General features: G+C 40.3%; 1 protein-coding gene across 3 annotated transcripts in view; it reads left to right on the forward strand.

Moving 5' to 3' along the window:
• Positions 1–554: 554 nt before the first annotated feature.
• The window catches only part of LOC101845937 (lethal(2) giant larvae protein homolog 1), a 34,655-nt gene continuing 12,399 nt past the window's right edge, over positions 555–22,810 (forward strand). For 2 of the 3 annotated variants that reach the window (XM_013084344.2, XM_013084346.2), the window contains exons 1-18: positions 555–728; positions 4,838–4,934; positions 7,275–7,372; positions 7,800–7,881; positions 9,000–9,106; positions 10,240–10,383; positions 11,000–11,072; positions 11,417–11,500; positions 11,869–11,995; positions 12,547–12,598; positions 13,329–13,495; positions 14,107–14,324; positions 14,805–14,872; positions 17,661–17,811; positions 18,937–19,089; positions 21,236–21,411; positions 22,118–22,206; positions 22,442–22,574. In XM_013084344.2, the coding sequence (XP_012939798.1) occupies positions 4,851–4,934; positions 7,275–7,372; positions 7,800–7,881; positions 9,000–9,106; positions 10,240–10,383; positions 11,000–11,072; positions 11,417–11,500; positions 11,869–11,995; positions 12,547–12,598; positions 13,329–13,495; positions 14,107–14,324; positions 14,805–14,872; positions 17,661–17,811; positions 18,937–19,089; positions 21,236–21,411; positions 22,118–22,206; positions 22,442–22,574 (2,006 nt within the window). In that variant the 5' untranslated portion in view covers positions 555–728; positions 4,838–4,850. Of the gene's footprint in view, positions 729–1,066; positions 1,091–4,837; positions 4,935–7,274; positions 7,373–7,799; positions 7,882–8,999; positions 9,107–10,239; positions 10,384–10,999; positions 11,073–11,416; positions 11,501–11,868; positions 11,996–12,546; positions 12,599–13,328; positions 13,496–14,106; positions 14,325–14,804; positions 14,873–17,660; positions 17,812–18,936; positions 19,090–21,235; positions 21,412–22,117; positions 22,207–22,441; positions 22,575–22,810 lie in introns of those variants that run through there. The other variant, XM_035970567.1, reaches the window with a different exon arrangement.

The raw sequence follows: 22,810 nt of genomic DNA on the forward strand, positions 1-22,810 counted from the left end.
TTTTATTTTAGCTAATATTAATACACATTTTTGCCCACCCCCACCCCAAACCATATACACATGTAATATCTTTATGGCGTAGAAAAAGAATCAATTAGTTTTACCTGTAGCTTTAGGCTAGTAGTGTGATAACAACGGGCCTTTCCAGTGTGGCTGCTACAGAAGTAGAGTTGTTGTTTAAGTACAAATATGTTAACTCTATTTCTACTGAGGTTTTCATTATAATCCACAGTATTTTAAAGCTAACCTGTTTACATTTTATCAGAAAAAGGAAAACGAGCTTTGGCTCTCAGAATTAAGTAATAAGAGAGAAAAACGAGCACATGATGCCATATATTTCTTTGGTGAACGTAAATCCCATCTCATACCTTGAATGACTGGTGCTTTTGACTCTGTGTAAACAGGATTAAAGCTGATAAGTTATATGACCTGCATAGAGTTATCTCCTTTTTAAACAGTGTACATCTATGATGACTTGTCCCTTCCCCCTCCCTTACTGCCCCGCAAAAAGCTGATCGTGCCGCGGTCGTTAAATATAATTGTATCTCGTCTTCTTGGTTAAACCTGGCCAACCATCACAACTCTCTTGGGTTTTGTCTGCTTGCTTGGCACGTTCGAATAAACAAGGAGCGGTACCAAGATTTTGAAAATTTTCAATTTCGTGGCTTCTTCCAGAAGCGGATTACTTTCCATTTCATAGTACTCTTGAAACAACACATTGACTGAAGGTATTTTTTTTTATTTTGCTCGTTTGTAAGGTCTGGCACAGTCCAGACACCGCTCCCCCATCCCTTCTGCTGACCATTTTGAATCGTTGAATGGCGTCCAGTTTCGCCCGATGACGCATCCGTGCGCTTTGCCGTCGAGTGAATGCTTTACTTTTACGTTAGTTGACGAAATGAGAGCTTGGCATGTGTTTCGTGATTTTGTTCATCAACTTTACTGTGGTGTTATTACCTTTTACGCAGACTTGACCATCCGTGTTTCTAAGTCATTCTTCATCTTTTGCTACTTTCTCCCCCCACACCCACCCCTCTCCCGCGCCCCGCTTTGTTGACAATGCTGTTCGACTGTTTGAAGTGTGGATCAAGTAGGTTCTGGTTCTAAATTGAGGGATTTGATCTAGATTTAAATCTAGATCTAGATCTAGATCTAGATCTATGTGTAGATTCTCTCGTTAAAAGATATAATCTAAGAGGTCTTGTAGTGCCCTTCGTCTTAGCAGTAGCCTACTGCTAGATCTAGATCTAGGACTAGATTCTAGATCTAGATCTAGATATCTAGATCTAGCTAGAGCTAGATCTAGATCTAGATTCTAGATCTAGATTCTAGATATATAGATTATATCTAGATGTAGATCTAGATCTAATCTAGATTCTAGATCTAGATATCTAGATCTAGACCTACTGCTAGATCTAGATCTAGATCTAGATCTAGATCTAGATGTAGATCTAATCTACTAGATTCTAGATCTAGATCTAGATCTAGATCTGCCAGCCTACTTAGTTTAGTCTGCTAGATTCTACTAGATCTAGATCTAGATCTAGATCTAGATTCTAGATAGATCTAGATCTAGATTAGATCTAGATCTAGATCTAGATCTAGGTTTCTTTATGTTCAACTTCAACTTTGATTACTTTGTTACACTCTTCCACGTTTCACTGTGTGTGTGGCTGGATTGAACTTTGGTGGACCAGAGTTTACATATGAGCACTGGCCATAACAACAGTGGAGGGTCTCAGGGGAACTAGCCCCCCTGTTAGTGGGGTGGTTTCAGGGGGGCCAAGCCCCTGCAACAATAATAGGCCTAATTAAATTAACCCTCGTCCTTCGGGGGCCGGGTTTATGTTGCCTGATAAGCCTATTTCGGCACCTCGCCTACGTTCTGGTCCCGAGTCAGTCTAGCCCCTGGCTCAGCGCACGCACACCACACATCATCTTACGTGAAATTCGGGTCCCGAGACAGATCCCCATTTACGCAGGTCAAGTGTGTGTGCATCAGTCTGCATGAGTTTGTTTGTTTGTGGCCTTCTTCTAGAACAGCCTGCGTTGGTTCGTAATCGAGGCATACGTCTCATTCAAAACATGCCAAGTTGGTAGCTCTAGATGTTCGTCCAATGAAATTAGAGAAGAAATTGACCCACTTAGAAATGAGGAGCTCGAAAGGATAGCAGGAAACAAGATTTCCATTTTTCTAAACAAAATCTTTCAAATGAGCTTGATTTTGTATGAAATGATACTACCTGATTAAAATTAAGCTTGTTTGATAGTTTTGAATACCATTGTTGTGCAGGTACAAAGAACAATTTGAGTCCAAAACTGACCTAGATCTACATATATAAATTCCCTCAGGTCATTCATAACAACAAGAGCGAGTGCATCTAGAAAGGTTGTTCGAATGGGCATAGCTACTCGTAATGTCTTAGTCTTATCAGCTTGTGAGAGGGGGTTATTCATGATATGTGTTTGTAACACTTTATAAATAGCTATGAAAGATATATATAGCGTTATTTTCATCATCGATTAATTAACACACTCCCACGGTATCCATGGCGGAAACACACGTTTCCCGGCGCGCGCGCTGTTGACCAACAGTACACACTGAGTGACACCGGTGGCCTGCCCGGCACGTCCGACGCAATCGGTTGCTGATAAGATTCGCATCTCAGCTCAGACGCAGGACAAGAGTTAAAAAAAAAACATATATAGATGCAAAACAATAGCATAAGAACAGACCATTGCACAGCGAGGCTCAAAAGTAGTTTCGGCTTCGTTCAGTGTTGGGTGTACCAAAGTTCAATCTTACCGGGTAAAAAAAACAACTGGTGTTACAGGGCATGCCCCCCTGTTTTAACCCACATATGATGATATTTTAAGGTTAGTAACTGAGTTAGGTTTGAAATTTTCTTGAGAATAATTGATTTGCGACAGTTCTGGTGGCTTTATGTGTGAACTGCAGCAAACAATACTGCAGTTTGATCCCCGAATCGGGCATCTGTGTGCAGGACTGAAAGTATTTAGACTCTACCTATATTTTGGGCTCTTATAATACTTTGTTTTTTAAGTTCATTAATAATGAGACAAGTGGTTGAAATCCATTGGACTAATTTGGTTATATTATTGAATTGATAGGCATATTTTCAGGAATTTTCTTTTTTGCAGATATGCTTTGATGATTGGTCATTGTCAGATATTGATGGACTATGATAATTGATGAATAAATTATTATAATTATATTATTATTACAGTACATGCAGTTATGTTGGTTTGGTCAATAAAGTTATGTATGACTCAATGCACTCTGTCCTCAGGGTTGGTGATTTTTTTGATTTTTTAAATAAAAATTTAAAAAATCGATTTTTTAAAGTTAAATCAAGATTTTTAAAATTTAAATCGGATTTTTTATATTTTTTTAATTAAAAAAAAAATGTCGACCCAGTTGGGGATTTTTGGTTGCTAAAATTATGTTCTTTTAGCGCAAAATGCATTGGTCTTTATTTTAACTAATGATTAATTTAAGCAACCGCAAAAGAAAGCCTTAATCTGCTATATATATCAGTGAATTATGGCTACAGACAAAAAATGAAGAAAATGTCAGTCTAAAAGGAAGGGGAGGGGGGGGGGGGGGTAATTGTGTATAGATAAACTTGCATTTTATTACAGTGTGTGTGTGTGTGCGCGCGCTTGTGTTTGTCTAAAAAGAAAAAGAAAATGTTAATTTCAATTATGAAAAAAAAAGGAAATTGAATACTCTATTATTTTACAGTAACAGGAGGGAAAGCAGACTTTTAAGCATGATTAAATTAGTCTACTAAACCTTATACTGTTTTATAAAACCAAGGAAAGGAAATCTGAATGTTTAAAGATGTAAAAACAGAGTACATTTTTTAAAAAGTGATTTAAATCACTGAGTTTTATTTTTAAAATCAAGTTGATTTACATTTTTTAAAATCAACTGATTTAAATCGACCTGATTTAAATCAACCCAACCCTGATTTCAATTATGGAAAAAAAGTCAATTGAATACTGTATTATTTTACAGTGACAGGGGGGAAAGCAGACTTTTAAGCATGATTATATTAGTCTACTAAACCTTTTATCTGTTTAATAAAACCAAGGAAAGGAATTCTGAATGTTGAAATATGTAAAAACTGAATACATTTTTAAAAAAGTTATTTAAATCACTGATAGTTATTTTTAAAATCAAGTTGATTAAAATTTTTAAAAATCAACTGATTTAAATCAACCCAGCTCTGATTTCAATTATAGAAAAAAAAGTAAATTGAATACTGTATTATTTTACAATGAAAGGAGGGAAAGCAGACTTTTAAGCATGGTTATATTAGTCTACTTAACCTTATATCTGTTTTATGAAACCAAGGAAAGGAATTCTGAATGTTGAAATATGTAAAAACTGAATAAAAATAAATTTTTAAAACAGTGATTTAAATCACTGATTTTTATTTTAAAAATCAAGTTGATTTAAATTTAAAAAATCAACTGATTTAAATCAACCCAACCCTGTATGTCGTCTATGCTTTTCTCTGACCAATCTGGCACTAGCCTTCATCCTGACCTGAGTAGCTTTGTCTCTTAAAACAGGAGCAGTTGGTGTTGGCACCAAAATCCAACATTGCACTCTAGTCTAGTTTTTTTTTTTTTGGTGTGTAAAGACGATATTATAGTATGGTGTATTTAAAAGCTTATAAGGCCTTCATGATATTCTGTACAGTTGATTTGGGGACACCAAATTTAGGCCTACTTTAATTTTAATTGAGACAGAATAGTTTTATGAGCTTGATTTTTTTTAAATGACACTGTCCATGGTCTTTTTCAGGTGAAAACCTGCAATGTTGAAGTTTTTCAAGAAACATCCCCCTAAAGAGGGAGAAGAAAGGGAGCGTTTGAAGAAGGAGCTTTTCAAGTTTCAGAAGGTAGCCTAGCCTATTTTGTAGACTAACAGTGACTAGTGACACAGACACTCCTCTTAGTAATACAACTTTTTTTCCCAATGGTTTTCTTGAATGCTATGTATTCCATGTATGTTGAATTTAAATTTTAAAAGAACGAAAATACAGTTGAAATTGTCCATGGTGACCACCCAATGTTAAGGAGAAAAGTGGTAATGTCAGACAGGTGGGCATCATGGACAATGTCTTAATTTAAAAAAATTAAAAAACCACAAGGGGAGGGGGTTGTTTGCACAGATAATTGTCTTCCCAGGTGGCTGTTAGAGCAGAGTTTTTTTGTTTTTTTTTGTCATGGCAAGTGTTTTATGGCACTCGCAACTGCATTATAAATAAGGTCATATGAACGTGCGGGAAACTAAAAAATTTTCAGTTGGTAGGAAATTTTGAATTTTGCGCGGGTGGGGGCTGAAGCCTACTGTTATCGGTTTTGGACCACCAAGGGATCTTTGACGCAAGCAACTTGCCCACAGTACCTCCAAAACTTTTTGCCCTAGTTCGAGAAGGCCAGGTGTAGATCTTTCCTATCATAAGATCAAGTGTGTGGCTGAAAGACAGCAGTAAGAAGGAGCCATGAAGTAACAAGAAAGGTTGCAGAAAGGGTCCGTAGCTCAGAAGAGGGGCAAAGGAGATGAGGGAGTGGGGGCGGAAAGTGGAGACGAAAGCAGACGACAGAACATTGTTACAGAGCATGAAAGGAGACAATTTTAGAGAAGAAAATTTTCCGTTGCTATGCGGATTCGAACCCAGGACCTATTGAATGAGAGGTAAACACCTTAACCTCTAGGCCGTGAGAGCCCCCAGAGCAGGTTTGACTGTATTCTTGAGACCTGAATAATGTCTATCAAAAGTACAAACAATTAGACCAGGTCTGATGTAGTACAGAAGTTGCATGTGTCACCTGGTACCACACACATGCAGAAGAAAAAGTCAAGGTCCAGTGTGGCAAGTGTTACCTTCTACCCACAATGTATAGTACTAGTACATGCTAACATACATTGTAATGGAAGATTAACATACTTTGGGCACAGTTCTGAGCTCCACAGTACAGAATTCATACCTTGCTGAAGCTTGTATTTTGTATGGAGATGATCTCTTGACATGTTGCTTTATTTCTGTTTGTGGTGCTACTTGCTCCAATCCAGCCACTGATGTCCTGTTCCTGTCTTCTTTTAAGTCTTTTTCCTCTTTTTCCTTCCCTCCTTTCTGTAGTGGTGGTTACCATTTTCTTCAGCAAGACTTGTCTTATGTGCCTGAGATTTGATGAGTTTTTGTGTCCTGATTGAAACACCTTGGTAGCATAATAAGTTAATTGATAGTGAGTTGATTCCTGACATTGATTGCAGTTTCGAGCTTCCTGTGATAAGGTGGGGTGTGTAAATGATCAGTTCATAGTCAGTGGGCACTCACAGAAACATCCTGGGGGTCACTTACGGAAAGGTTTGATCCAGTGAAAGGGCATGGTTTGGCACAATGTCCCCTCGCAGTGTTTTTTCAGGGTCGATGGGATGGACATAAGGATGGGTTGCTTGCAGCCTTCTTAAATGGAAACTTCCCGTACAGGCTACCTGAGACAATTTTATTTGAAACGGAGATTTTTTTGCCTGTCCATGTATGGAAAAGTTAGTGGAATACGTGAGTTGCTGTCTATAATCAACTAGCTATTGAATTTATAAGAAAATTCAGAAGAAAAAAGGGGGGGGGAAAGAAACATGTGTTGCGGTGTGCGTGGAATCAGGCACTCGTCAATTTTTGGGCATGTGGAGTTATTGATTCATCTTAAAGCTTGATTATTTATCTCGATTTTGATGTAAAAAACGGTCATCTGTCTTGAATAGAAGTTGAGATATTTGTGGTAAAGGTGGTGATTGGCGGGTATCAGAGCAAAAACTGGCGAGAAAGTGTCTGCCAAAGTTTGGTGACTTCCAAACCTTGAGTCCTTGGAAACTGCAAATTTTCATTTTTTGTTCCTTTGATCAACATTTTTCAAGTAAAATCCACTCAGAATGTGTGTTCTTAAATGGACACATCACATAGCATAGAGAGAAAGTATGGAGTCAAAAATAAAACCTTTGAAAAAATTTGCCCAACGACCAGAAAAATGCCGGTTTCCTGGATTACATTACATTATTTTGACAAGAGCTTGATTTCACCACGCTGCCTCACATATATGTCTGTTAATTGGAAGACCATGTAATATTTATTTCTTTGCATTTTGCTGTGATAGTTTTTATTTCTGAATTTTCTCTCTCAATAAATATTTGCCTGTATTGTTGGACTAATAGTTGTTCTGTGATGTGTCCTCAGTGTGTAGAGCATGGCTTCCCCAGCAAACCCACCGCGGTGGCCTACGACCCGAAGTTGCAACTTCTTGCGGTCGGCACTAAATCTGGAGCGATCAAAATGTATCCTTGACCTTATATATTATGTAGCTCTCTTGTATAGACAGTCATTTAAAGGACTTCATTGTCACTATGCTGAAACACCTCTCAGTAATTGATGTCACTGTGGTTGGGGGGGGGGGTTGTTTGTTGCTTCCTGTGCTGTTAAGGCTCAATGCTGTCTTTTGCCTTCTTTTCATTCGCTGAGTTAGGTTCAGGGGGTATCTATGGCTTGTGCGGGACATTACATTTTGTTAAAAGTTAAAAACGTTCTGATTGTTCTATTTGGGAAGTTTATAGCAGATAGATGTGATCATACGAAAATTTTGAAATCTGATTTTTTGAAGCTGTGGTTAGGATGTTGACTAGCTGGAATCTGTGCTGGCTTTGGCATGCGTGGATGTATTGCTCACATGTCACTTTCTTCCTTGTCTTCCTTCACTGTGCTCAGTTTTGGAACTCCTGGTTTTGAGGCCACAGGTGCTCATGATGAGGACGTCTCTGTCACCAGTTTGTTCTTCATTCCTGAGGAGGTAAGTCTTTTTATCTAACGTAGTTTGAAGCTGTTGTGGGATTAATTGTAGAATTAGTGTTGACAAAGGGATTGTTGCAGTTTCAGGAGGGATGCCCCTTGAACAAATGCATCATCAGTTTGGGTTGGGCTGGGTTGGGTGTTGGTGTTGGCCATTTCACATCATGTCAAAGAGGCCTTTGCTTTGCTTTTTCAAATTTGACCCTCAAGTCTACTAGGGCCTATTGCAGTAGATGCGCAAGTAAAAGGTCTGATCCGTCATTACGTAGTTGTAATTTGATTGGCTGTTAGGTCATTAGTTCATCTAACTGAAACTAGTTGTGACCGAGAAATGGAACATGTTTGATTATGTAGGATTTGATCAAATTGTGCTCAAGTGGTAGCTTTTACCCCTCTGTGAAGAAAAATCTTATTGCCCTCAACTGTACCACACCACATAAAACGGGGATTTGATTTAACTTTCTGCAATGTTTCATTTAATATTGTAAGAAAGTTCTGCTATACATATTTAAAATATGTAGATGGGTCCTTTTGGAAGCAGGCCCTACTTAAGGAGTTATTATAAATAATGTTTTCACTCTAGATTATTGTTGACAATGACACAAAAGAGAAAGTAAAATGTTATGGGGAAAATTTTTGATTTTGTGGATGACATCTAGATGATAGATCCCCTGGTAGGCTGGCTTACTTGCTGTTCTATCATAGGTGTGCCCATAGTTTTACCCAGGTTGTACGCAATTGTGTAGTGACGATGGCATAGTTCATAATCTTAACGAAGGTTTCAGTGTGGACATATTCAGGAACAGTCACTTTTCTGAGATATAGTGAGATGTTTGTATGATCTGCCTTCATGTAGGTTGTTGTTTTGATAACTTAAATTTTATATACAGGTAAAGTTTTGTCCCCACACAGAGTTACAGAGAAACAGATTTGCAGATGTACTTAGTCATGATATTAGTCTTTTTGTCTATTACAAGTTAGTATTTTTTGTCTAGTATGTTACAATTCTCTATGTGTCGGTGTTTGCCATATATAAAATTCTAGCTTGTATATTATTTTGTAGACAGGTTTGTGTGTGTTTGGTAATGTGCACAATATTGTGTGTTATGTCTCTTTCAGGGCAGGCTCATCTCCGTGTGCAGCGATGGTTCTTTACATCTTTGGGAAGTCAATAACACCCAAGACTCTTGTATACTGGAGGAGAAGCGCCTTGGCTCTGACACACTGTGGGTGCCTTTTTTAGTAGTAGTATTTTTTTTTATTTTAAAGAAAGGCATAACTGACTCTCTATTTGGTTTTGAAAAGCTTCCTTTTGACATTCTGTGAGTTCATGGGTGGTTGGCAGGTGCCCTCTTGTGGTTTGCTTCTTCTTTCCTATCAAACATCTATCGTCCTTATCTCCCCTTCTTTTTTTCCAATGTTTGTAACTCTGTTGTAACACCTCTAATCATCTGGTGTTCACATGACCTTATGTAGTTGCGAGCGCCGTAAAACCTGTACTAAAACTAAAATTCTATGAGTTCTTGTTTGGTAGGGGGCCACTTTGTTCGGACAGGTTTGAAGTGTTAGTTTTTAAAGAAATTCTTTCCTCTAATAGCCTGTGAATGTTTGTATCTTACTGTTCTGCTCTTGTTTTCAGAGGTTGTGTGTTTCAGTCTGAACTATACTTCTCTTAGTTTGCTCTGAAATGGGTAGTTTCAGTTGTTGTGGCATGCCCCTGTTACTTTTATTTCTGTTTAATTGTCCTGGTTTTTTTTACTGGCTGAATGCAGCCATTTGTCACATGATCTAGCTGTAAGCTGTAACCTAACATCAACAGTGAAAACCTTAAATGTTCTTTTTCTGTTTTGTTTCTGTGTACACCTTGAACTATTTTTTTTTTCTAGACCCCCGAATTCCTCTTGTGTGGGTTCACCCGTCACTAAATACCTTGTTCTGTATTGATTGTTTGTGGGTGTTTGTATGTGTGAATGGATATGTGTCAGAGATGCGTTGTAACGCTATCAAATTTGATGTACTCTGTGCATAATGTACTTTTATGCTGGTATGTGTCTTTCTTTCAGTTAGATGGAGAACGTATGATAGTGTATGCGCTTCCATGCATTATATTGTATCTTCTGTTATTCGAATAAGATACAGAGCATGTTAATGTGATGTATGTACTGTGTGCTTGAAGTATTCTTATAGTCTTAACTGTATTGTGTCTTGTTTCCTGGAAGATAAACATAAAGAGCGTGTGAATAAGATATAATGTGTATTTGTTGTTTCGGTAAAGTGAAGAGCATGTTGACATGATGTGCTCTGTACATGAAGTACTCTAACTATAGGCCGTATTGTATGTCTATTTCTATTGTTCCAGGAAGATCAAGAGCATGTCTACGTGCAGCCAGAGTGCAGATGGAACCACCCTGTATGTGGGCACAGAAACAGGCAATATTCATCTGCTGGACGCCAAGACGCTCACTGAGTCTGCTGTGGTCAACCTGGACTCCATAATTCAGAAGTGAGACTCTTGATAAGTTAATGGATGGTTGATGGTTGCTCTTGTTTGGTCTACTCATATATTTCTTTTCAGTGTTACCGTTATTCACGTGTATTCCTGTTGAAATGTAACTTAATCCTTGTCTTTTCCGTTTTTTTAATGTTCACCTCCACAACTGTATTGTATGGTATCACCTGATTAAGCCAGGCCTGACTGCTTCTGTTTCCCTTTGTGCATCCTGAAACAAAATGTCCTGGTTTCTCATAGAAATCACTCGCCCATATCTCTTATTACTCTGTCAGTTTGTTAAAACATTTGTAAGTGGGTGATTGGCAGGTGCTCTGGTGTGCCTCACTCCTTCTTTCCTATCAAACATATATCGTTCTGATCTCTCCTCCTTTTTGTGTTTGTTACTCTCAAGTAACACCTCTAATCTTCGGCTTTTATATGACTTTATTGTGTTGCAAGTGCCGTAAAACTCTTACTAAAAAACTAAGTACATTTATAGTTGTCCCTGTTTTTTTAGAAAACATTGACCTTTATGGAGTAAATGTTCTCCGGTGTATTAAATAAGAGTCTGAATGCCCTTGTTTTTTTAACGAAAACAGTTAACATTTATCTGATATTTCTCCTCCAGCGTTCCAGAAGATTTCAAAGTGAACCCCGGGGCTGTGGAAGCTGTGGCAAACAACCCAGTCCAGGCAGACAAGGTAATGTCAACTCTCGACACTGTTTTCTCTGAATAGTTACGATAGTTAATAATTAGCTCTGCTGCAAATTGGTCTTGAGTCAGTCAATTTCTTAACATGTATGACTTAAAAGGGAAATAAAGCAGTTACGTTTTGAAAGGGTTACTGAAGACACATTCTTTTGGCATGTGTAAAATCTAGTGGGGCATTTTCCTAGCATGGGTAGATTAAGAAGAGGATAGGGACTTTCATGAAGTGCTAAAAAAAGGCTTGGTAGTTATTTAAATATAGATATTATCTTGTAAGTGTTGTCGAGTATGTGCTTTTATCATGTAGGTCATTGTGAGTTTCTGTGTTTCCCCCAGGTACTGATAGGCTTTAACAGAGGTCTGATCGTGTTGTGGAACACGGTGGAGAACTCGCCAGAGAAGACGTTCAATGCTACACAGGTGAGTACATGACTGTCACAGTAGTGTGTGTGTGTGCATGCTTGTTGAAAAAGGATGCCAGTGTGGGTGTTGAAGGCAAAGGTTACCAACTTGGGTGTCTGTAGATCCAGAATGGGTGTCTGTAGACTAAGAATAGCAATGTGGATGTCTGTAGACTAAGAATAGCAAACAAGAATGTGTGTGAAGGCCTAGTCTGAAGTTATATATAGCTGTGTGTGTATCTATGCTTGCACAGCTAAGCTTAATGAACTTGGATAAACTGAACTTTGTATCAAAAGATTTATTGAGTTGCTTGGCCATACTAGTCAATAGCAAACTAGCAATATACTTTTTATGGAAATTTTTCTACAAAATTGTCTTTCTTTTAGCAACTGGAGTCCCTGACCTGGAACAGAAATGGGGAGGAGTTCATCAGCGCTCACAATGATGGAAGCTTCATTGTATGGAATGTGAATGAGCCATCAGAGCCCAAAGAACCGGCCACAACACCTTATGGTAAGGGTTGGTTTCACCTTCTTTTGCCCAGTCTCAAAGTCTGTTGTCCCCTCTGTGTTGAGTTTAACCTCAAAGTCCATTGCCTGAAAATATTAGGTGTGTTCCGCATTCATATGACCTTATGCAGTTGCGAGCGCCGTAAAAACACTTACCAAAACAAACAAAACAAAGTCCATTGTCTGTCAGGTCTCTCCTTTGGTAAGTTATCATTAGTGGTTGGCAGATCATCTTTGCCTTTTTCATGGCAACTTGTTCTTATTTATTGTGCAGTCTGTTCACTGTACATGCTATCAATTCTTGCAAAGATTTCTCAATTTCCACAAATGATATTGGTTGTAAGCAAATGATGAGTTTCGCTGTTGGTGATGATAGATGCTTAATGGGAATGATTTGATATTGTTATTTTCATAGATTACTTTGGTTCTTGATTTTTGTAAGTGTTGTTAATTATGTAAAGTTGAATAATCTTTTCAAAAGTGTCACTTGAGTAGACACTGAAGGAAAGCAATTAATTTTTTTATGTTTGACATGTTTCTTTGTTCACATTTCAGGTCCATTCCCATGTAAAGCCATCCACAAGCTTCACTGGAAACAGACAAAAAAGTAAGTTTTTTTCTGTGGTTGGGTTTATGCCTGTTCCGAAAGTATCTTGAGCCCTGACCTGTGGTTCTCTGTTTGTTGTCAATAGATCAAGAAGGTTTCCCTTTTGTTTCCCTTGACCTTCAAGAGGATATTGGTAGTCAAAACAAGACCAAGTTGATATTCCTGCTTTCCTCCATTGTCTGTGAACACATGGTGAAATAAATTTTATGTGTGGGTGGTGGGGGCTCCAGTGTTCTGTGCTCTTGCTTGCTTTTCTGTGTCTTTGTAGCCTTATGTGTTGTTCCTGTACAAAAGGGACTTTTGTAACGCTAACTCATCATGGATTACAACTTAGCCATGTCCATTTGTTTTCAGAGTCCTTAGTCTGACTGACATCTGACCCTTGTCTGTCAGTCTTGTAGTTTGTTTATTTTCATTTACTGTTGATGAATATCGGCTAATTCATAATGCACACAAACACACTGTCTTTCTTTCTGACACACTCACTCACACCGTTTGTAAGAAAAGTACTCAACACTTGTGCTTTAAACTGCACATACGCTTACATAAGCACCCAAATTGCCGCTCTGATTAGTGAAAGTGTGTGGGTTTGACTGTGTGTTTGGGGTGTGTATGTGTATAGTGCATGCACAGAGTATCTGTTGGCATTTTCCAGTTGTGTGTTTGACGATTTGCTATAAAGCGTAATACTGATGAGTCCTCTGTATTCTTTTCTCTCTTTCCCCCTCAGCGAACCAATGATGATTTTCTCTGGTGGGATGCCCCGGGCCAGCTATGGTGACCGCCACACAGTGAGCATCATGCAGGGAGAAAACCACATTGTGGCTGAGCTCACATCCAGAGTGGTGGACTTTCTCACGGTGTGCCGAGCTGAGGAAAAAGATGCCATTGACAATGGTGGGTAAAACGGTCTTTGAAGATTGACATTATTTTGTTAGATGTCTTTAGCGCGAATAAAATGATTTTGTGTCATTTCTCAAAATGTTCTTTTTGGAAATTTTTTTCTCTTTCATGTAAGGTTCATCATTCGGGTTGTAGAAGTGTGTCATTTTCCGCTTGTGCCTCTCCTGTGATATTGTCAATATGTTGTTCTGCCTTTCATGATTGTGCACAAAGGTTCCAGGCTTAGACAATCCCTGCCTTATATGTCTGTCTAAGAGAAAGGTGGAGTCCATTATCACATCTTGCTCATGATATGTCTTTGATATCTGAAAATTATTAATGAAATGAGTTTTCTCATCCTCTTCATGTGTTGTGCATATATGTTAACTTGACACGTGAACTAGATTGTTTCATGTTCCTCAAATTAATGTTCCCACAGCTCGCCAACCCTCTGGTTGGTGGTTGGAGGGTGCCCGTGGTAGGTCCAATTCCTTTTTTTTTTCCTCTGTTGTTTGTGCCTGTCTATCGTGTCTTTTCCCTGTTCTAAATGGTGGCTATTTTGCTGATGCGCTTCTCTTTTTTTTCCAAGAGTCAAGAGATAAATAACCCAATCCCTTATTTTACAGGACGTGATGACCCTCATGCTCTCCTCATCCTGGCTGAGGAGGAGCTGGTGGTGCTGGACCTTGAGTCGGAGTCCTGGCCCTCCTTCCACCTACCCTACCTGACCAGTGTCCACTCCTCAGCCATCACTTGCTCCCAGCACATTGCCAATGTGCCACAGCAGCTCTGGCAGAAGATTTCAGATGCTGGGGACAACCAGGCCAAGAACTTTTCTCGCAGGGTTAGTTACGTCAGTGTGTAGTATATGCTGGGATTTAGTCACAGCTGTGTGTAGTGTATCCTGGAATTTTGTTACAGCAGTGTGTAGTGTATGGTGGAATTAAATCACAGCAGTGTGTAGTGTATGCTGGAATTTAGCCTCAGCAGTGTGCAGTGGTGTAATTTGTACTGGTGGGTGAATCACAGCAGTATGCACTGTATACTGAAGGGTGAGTCACAGCTGTGTGTAGTGGTGTAGAGTGTGCTAGTGGGTGACTTGCTGAAGTGTTCAGTGGTGAAGTGTGTACTGGAGCGATGAATTGCAATGTGTAATGGTATTGTGTGTACTGGAAGGCTAGTTGCTAGTGTTTGTATGTCCTCATTTGTGTCATTTCAATGAGTATTCCCATACCCTTGGTGGTTGCTCCAGTGTGGTTAACATCTTCTTTTTAATTCGATACCTCTATTTTGTGTATCATAAAGTTTTTCTGCTCTCTTTCAGGAGTGGCCTATCCAGGGTGGGAAGAACACGGCCCCTGCCAATGTCACCAAAGACTTGTTCTTGACCGGGTAAGACCTTCCTGTCTTCTTGTCTCTCCTCTTCTTCCCCTATATGGCTGTAGCCGACATCTGTATTTTGTGCTGCCCTGAAGCTTAAAGTGTTTGAAGTTTATAGTTAATGGGATGGGTGTGCAAATGAATTAATTCGCTCACCAACTGAAGTTGTGACAACACCTCCCCCCCCCCATGATGATTATGAGGTGCACATGTTGTCACTGTCTCAGGAAAAATGAGTTACTCTAGTGTTTTTCTTACTCTCCCTATGAATCAGGCGTCGGTGACCTAGTGGTTAGGCTCTCGGACTCGCAACCGTAAGGTCGTGGGTTCGAATCCCGTCAAGGACCCGACGTTGTGTCCTTGGGAAAGACACTTTGCGCAAATATTCCTCACTTCACCCAGGTGGAAACGGGTACCCGGCTATAGACAGTGAACGATCTTGTCAGTTTGATAGTGTTTGAGCGCGTGAAATCCGCAGCTTGCACTGTATGCTTCTGCGGAAGCCGAGAATGTTTCTGAGTGTTCTCAGAAGGTCTGCTGGGGTAATAATAGTTGTAAAGCGCATAGAGCACGCTCTTGAGCATGAATATGCACTATGTAAAAGCAATTATTATTATTATTAAAGTTATTGTTATTTTCAATTTGGATAACTTGTGACAGCTCTTTTCTTTTTTCTGTCTGTTATTGTGTTAACGTTGACTAAGTTGTCTTTACTCAAACTAAGTCTCTCGTCTTCTTACTAGCGTATTGTCTTTCTGCTGAGACCAGTGCTTCCACTCTTCCGTATTTTTACGGAAATCCGTACTTTCTGCCAGTTCCGTACTTGTTCCTCCATCATAATCAACTCCCTCCGTAAAAAAGCTGCGACAACGCAGGACTGCCGAAATTCCGTACTCGCCTTCGTGTCATCTTGTATAAGTTACGGAAATTTCTCTCGGCAACAGTTAAAGTTATGGAAACCTTCCAGATTACGCATTTCCTGCAATCGGCCATTATTCAGCTATGCCCCATGCTTTCATTGCGGGTTGGTTGACGGTACATTTTTTACCTTGAGACCATAGTAAAGACCCTGGAGCAGATCACCCAAGAATTTTTTAAGGCGCAGTAACACCAGGGGATGTTGTTGTCTTCTCTGACTCAATGTCACTACTCCAAGCCGTCAAGGGAGGAGGAGACTACAGAAAGGACGGGAACATTCTCAGCCTTGTAAAACAGATGGGCACTACCTATGGCGTCCGGGTCACACTGCAGTGGGTGCCTGGCCATTCTGGAGTACCAGGGAATGAGACTGCAGACCAGCTATCAAAGACTGGAGCAGGCCTGCCCCAGACAGACACAGCCGCCTCTTTACAGGCCTGCAGAGGGATCATCCAAGCCAAAAGCAGAGACGAGTGGCTAAACAGATGGGCCAACGCAGAAACAGGAAGATCTCTCTTCGGGTACATGAAAAAACCCAACCCCAAAGACCCATCGAATCTCTTATGTAGAGCTGATCAGACTTTGATCTTCAGAGGGCGCACAGGACACTTACACACCAACAAGCACATAAATAGAATTAACCCCATGTGGGAACCCCATTGCAGACACTGTGACTATCACGAGGAGACCATTGAACATCTTCTCCTTCACTGCCCAAACCTGGCAGTTCTTCGACGCATGCTCCTACGCACACCTACAGACCTACAAAGCCTGCACTACTCTGGCGCTGACCAGATGACAAGGACATGTGGTTACTTGAGGGAGGCATTGCGCTGCCAAGAGCGAAATGCTCGCAGTTAAAGGGATTTGAAAACAACAACCTGGAGATGGATCAAAATCTGACGAACTTTTTGTGCCAATTTCCTCCTTTCTATCATTCACTCATTCCTTCTGTCTATCTTCGGATTGTTGCCGCAGCAGGAAAATCTGTGCGTTGATCAAGTAAATTAACTTGTGATCTTAGAAAATGACTTTCAGAAACTTTTTTTTTCGAATTTGTCTAGATTTAGAAAAATTATCAATGCAAAGATTCTACGGCACGTGAACGCGATATAAGGGCCGCGATGAAAGAAATTTATATTATGCTGATACGGGGTGCCCACTACGGATGGGATCGGGCTGATCGCCCGACTCGGTCGCCTCAAAAACAAACATGTTTGTTTTCAGTTTCAGGCAATTGAGTCGGGCGATCGGCCCGCCCCGTTTCAGCCGTAGGTAAAATCAAGAATAATTCGAAGTGGTGTTCCGAGGTTGTGATAGGCGACATTCAAACATAAAAATTGAGAAAAAATTAGGGTATACGCTGGGCAACTGTATTTTGAACTATTTATTATTCCTATGTTTGCCTGCTATCAATGGTGCGATGACAAATTAATTGAATTATAGATCTAGTAGCAATGAAAGGGGAACCTGCTTTTAAACATTGCCAGCAATGGAAAGATATGTTGGTGAAGAAATCAAACAAGACCAAATGTTGGTGAAAAAATAAATGTTATTGGCTGTAGGCAATCTCTTAAAACAGGCTCTCAAATGCCATTTTCAACCCTCTAAAAGCTTTAAATTTCAATTTCTTCGGGAGCTTCGCCCCTTGAACCCCCGCCAGGACGCTGTCCCTGGACCCTGCTGGGTGTGGCCCCCAGACCCCCTGCAGAATTTTCCTTACTTTTCAGCTTCTGCTGGTGGAAGCACTGTGAGACGTATTGTTCCACATGGCCTGGGTTTGTCTTGACAGGCAGGATTGGGGGGGGGGGGGGGGATTTTACACAATTACAATGATTTCTACTATTGATGAATGTGGTGTGTGTTTTGCTGTGTGTCACAGACATGAGGATGGCACTGTGCGCTTCTGGGACGCCTCTGCCTCCAGCCTGCGCCTCATGTACAAGCTGAGCACCTGTCCTGTCTTCGGCATTCCGGACCACTCCACCGAACCTGCCAGCCCAGAGGAGGAGGAATGGCCCCCCTTTAGGAAGGTAAGTCTTGTGTTGTCTGACCTAGTCACAAGGGAGTTGCAGGTGTGGGGCACAGATTTGGGACAATTTAGCTTTTTTTGTATTACATCTATAATGTTGACCTCTGACCTAACCTCTGATGCTGATCTCTAATATTGTATCTTCTAGGTTACTCTATCGTAGTCTGTTGTGTTGACCTTCTGCCCTGGCCTGTTAGTGTTGACTTTCGACCAAGTGACCATGATATTGACCTCTAAACACTGTAACTCCTATCTCCTGTGTTACTCTCACCTAGTTTGTTGTCTTTACCTCTGCCTTGGCCTATGCAGTGTTGACCTCCAACACAACATCTTTGTGTTCTCTTCCATGCTGAGGCCACCTCTGGCTCAGTTCGTATGGCGTCTGATTTTAGTGGGTGATTGGTGGGTGCTCTGGTGTGGTTTGCTCCTTCTTTCCTATCAGACATCTCTCTTCCTTATCTCTCCTCTTTTTTTGTGTATGTTACTGTCTTGTAACACGTCTATTTTTCGACACTTGTACAACCTTATTGTGTTGCAAGTGCCGTAAAACTCGTACGAAAACTAAAACAGTCTGATTTTCATTTTTAAGTAGATCATGATGAGGAACTGAGTTAGTTTTACAAAGCAGAGTTGTTTTGTTGACTCTGTGATTCTACAAGACCTGAGATGAGAGAGTTCTGTATTCACATCAACCTATCCTGTTGTAATATGACCGGTAGAGAGAGTGGGGTCTCTTTTTCTTGATCTCTTTGTGTCTGCTGCAGCCTGTGGCACTTAATAACTCTCAGTTATGGTGATGGCACTGAGGCTAAGGTCAACTGGAAATGCCATGTCCTACTAAAACATTACTTGTACAAGTAAAGATCAGGTTGGGTGTTTGTGCATTTGTGTGCACTGGCCTCTTGTCTATGGTATTGTTTTCAGTGCAAATAGAATGCAATGGGAAAAGGTTTGTTTTAAAAAGTTGTGTACTACAGTCGTCAAAAATTTTTTGTTGACAATTGCCAGTAATGAGGTCTGTGTGTGACCACTGATTTCTGCATATGATCATGTGTGTCTTTATATGTGTTTTTATCTTGTGCTTGTTACCAGCTATAAATGTGTAAACATTTTTTTCCTTTAACAGGTTGGCACATTTGACCCGTACAGCGATGACCCTCGTCTGGCAATCCAGAGGGTGGCACTCTGTGCACTGAGTGAAACCCTGGTCGTGGCAGGCTCTGCTGGTCAAGTCTTGGTCTTCCACATGGAGAGGCAGGAGAGAGAGCAGGACCTCAAGGTATGTCTCTACTGCATAGTTTCTATATATTTTTTCTTTTGTTTCAGTAACATTTAGGGCCTTTTAAAACTTTGCACAATCATGTTCTATCATTCATTTGATTTTTACCTGCATGGCCTTTTAGAATTTTTCATATGAAATTTCGTCTTCCATTATATTCCAGAGTTTTTAAACACGTGTACAATTTTTTAGTGGTTTGTAGATGGCTCTGCGGGAATATTTTTTGTCTGCTGTTCCAGACCTGCCAAGTAGGCCTACGCCGATAAAATGGGAGCTCTCTTATATTATTTTACCCATAGAAAAACCCCAGTCCTATTTGCATAAAATTGATTTTTTTTTCCAGAAATAAATTCCATCTCCTCTGATCAAGTGAGACTAATCGAAAACATGAAAATCCCCCTTAACCCTCGTCCTGCGGGAGCCGGGTTTATGTTGCCCGATAAGCCTATTTCGGCACCTCGCCTACGTTCTGGTCCCGAATCAGTGTAGCTCCTGGCTCAGCGCACACGCAGCGCGCATCCTCTTACGTGTCATTCGGGTCCCGAGTCGGATCCCCATTCACGCAGGTCAAGTGTGTGTGCGTCAGTCTGCTTGAGTTTGTGTGCGTTTGTGGCCTTCTTCTAGAACCGCCTGCGTTGGTTCATAATCGAGGCATGCATCTCATTCAAAACATGCCAAGTTGATAGCTCTAGATGTTCGTCTAATGAAATTATAGAAGAAATTGACCCACTTAGACATAAGGAGCTCGAAAGGATAGTCAGGAAACAAGATTTCCATTTTTCTAAACAAAATCTTTCAAATGAGTTTGATTTTTGTATGAAATGATACTACCTGATAAAAAATAAGCTTGTTTGATAGTTTTGAATACCATTGTGCAGGTACAAAGAACAATTTGAGTGTAAAACATTCGGAAATTGACCTATATTATCCCCTTTCAAACCTCAGAGCATTCATAACAACAAGAGTGTCCAGAAAAGTTATTTGAATGGGCGTAACTACTCGTAATGTCTTATCAGCTTGTGAGAGGGGGTTATTCATGTGTTTGTAACACTTTATAAATAGAAAGCTATGAAAGATAGAGTGTTATTTTCATCATCAATTAACACACTCCCACGGTATTCATGGCGAAAACACACGTTTCCCGGTGCGTGCGCTGTACACCAACAATACACGCTGAGTGACCCCGGCGGCCTGCCCGGCACGTCTGACGTAATCGGTTGCTGATAAGATTCGCATCTCGGCATTAATAATCGCGTTTGATTGCAATATTTGCCGAACATACTGTGAAGAATGTGAAAATACATATTTTTATTTGTATTTATTTGCAGTAGTTGCAACACCTATCATATAAATTGAAAGTAACTCATTTTAATTTTTGTGTATTTGCTACATACATTTTTATTTGCCATGATCAGTTTGTTACTTAATCTTAATTTACTGGGGTTGAGGAGACTTATTTTTTCCCCCCAAGCTCCTATATTTTAGGGGATTTTGAGGAATTGGTCTTCAAAATTCCTTTGGATAGGGATTAAGAACCACCAGACTCCTCACACTAATGTCAATTGTTAATGATAATATGTGTCACAAACAGGTGCTTTGGATAAACAGCTGTGTATGTTAATGATGTGTATGTCGCTGTGTACCTGGTGGTAGGGATGTGTAGTGTAGTTTTTTCTGCTGGACTTGCAACTGTAAAGTTACAGGTTCAAATCCTGATTTTGGCACTAACTTGTGTCCTTGGAGAAAAGCACTATGCACAAATTTTTTAAACTTCACTCTGATTAGAATGGGTACTGGACTAAAGATAATGAAAGGTCTTGTCCGTATGTTCGTGTTTGAATGTTTGTTTGCTCTGAATGTTTCAGAATATTAGGGGTTCTGTGCTTTGGCCCTGCACTCGGAGTGGCAGCTGTAAGTACTCACTTAGAGGGAGGGAAAAGAGGAATGATGAGGGCTCAGAGATGAATAACAATACATGAAATGAATGGTAAAACACACAGAGCCTTTGTTGTCTGGAAGGGATATGAGTTATATGAATGCAATCTGTTATTATTTTACAAAGCAGCTCATGTACATCTGGCGATACAACTGTTATAACATCCAGGATACATTTTTCCGTGTCTGATTTATGTTGTCCTTCTTTCAGGAGGTGAAAGTGAACATCATGGCTGACCATGAGGGCTTTGTATGGAAGGGTCATGAAGCACTTACCTGTAAGGTGGATGACCTCAAGTACGCAGCTGGCTTCCAACCCACCTGTATCATGCAGCTGGAGCCCCCGGCAGCTTGTACTGCTTTGGCCCTGCACTCGGAGTGGCAGCTGTAAGTACTCACTTAGAGGGAGGGAAAAGTGGAATGATGAGGGTTCAGAGATGAATGACAATACATGAAATAATAGGAATTTGTGAAATGGGGTATGGGAAGAAGGTTTGTGAGCTTAAGGGCTGGCTTGTCGAGGTAGGTCCGGCTCTTTTCAGCAAAAGCTCACTGCCTTGAAATATGGTTTACTTAATAGTGTCCAACTCCATGCCTATGTCTTTCAGTCCTACTGTGCGCTGGTGAAGTCGGTAGTCAATCAAATTCTGTATAGGACTGGTTATGAAGTACTGGTGGAGCTAATTGATTGTGTGGGACTAGTTTTTCAAGAACAGACTGTAGAAGTAGTTAAGTAATGAACTGGTTCTGTAGGACTGGCTTTGTTGTTTCCTGGTAAACCCTCATGCTCTCCTGTTTGGATACTGTCTTGCAAGTTCCACTTTTAGGATGGAACTGTTCTGCTGCCAGTGGAAGCCAGTTTTCAGATCAGGAGTTACCATATCCTCTTTGTTCTAGAGCATGTTTCCAGTCTACCAGTGGCCCACAGCAATTGTGACAGTTGTGGAATATAAAACTTGAAAGTATTACATGATGTATATGGGTGTTTGTTTTCATGTGTGCGTTTGTCTTATGAGTTGTGTTGAACATTATGGTTGTTTGTGATATATCTGTGTTTATCCATTAACATGTCTGTACATTGTGTGTTCTCCAGTGTTGCTGCTGGCACTGGCCAGGGATTTGCTCTCCTGGACTATGCTCAGAAGAAAGAAGTTGCCACACGGTGCACACTCAACCCACATGGTGAGTTTTAATTTTTCAGAATGTTGTGGGGTAAGTGCTCTCATGATGTATGTAAAGGGTAAGTGAATAGCTGAAATCCTGCAGTAAAGAAAGTAAGGCTTGAGATTTAAAATCTGTTCATATAAGGTTTAATTTTGTCTAATTTTTTCTAGTTACTTTCATTTATAGTGCTTTCTAGAGTCACATGACGAGTAGTTTGTTGGCTAAGATGTATCTTTGTTGTTGATGTTAACAGATTTGACTGGCACCTCGGACACAGCTATGTCGCGTAGGAAGTCTTTGAAGAAGTCTCTGCGAGAGTCATTCCGCCGACTGCGAAGACGTCGCTCAGAGAAAAGACAAAGAGATCAGAAGAAGGAAGAGAAAGGGTGAGTGTTTGAAAATGAAGGTAAATTCAGTAGTCTACGCCTAAGATCCCGGTGCTCGGGAGCAAGGAAAATGCGGGATCTTAGCTGAATGGCCAGGGAAAGAATCCAACGTAACTCGTGGTCAGACCCATAGTCTGTACTATGATCTTCCCTTTAAAATGAACTTACGTGACTCCTGGGCACTAAAAGTTCATTTCAGAAGTCAATTTTCCCTTTTTTTTTGTTTGGGGGGTCTG

Source organism: Aplysia californica, unplaced genomic scaffold (genome assembly GCF_000002075.1).
Source record: "Aplysia californica isolate F4 #8 unplaced genomic scaffold, AplCal3.0 scaffold00287, whole genome shotgun sequence".
Taxonomy (NCBI): Eukaryota; Metazoa; Mollusca; class Gastropoda; order Aplysiida; family Aplysiidae; genus Aplysia; species Aplysia californica.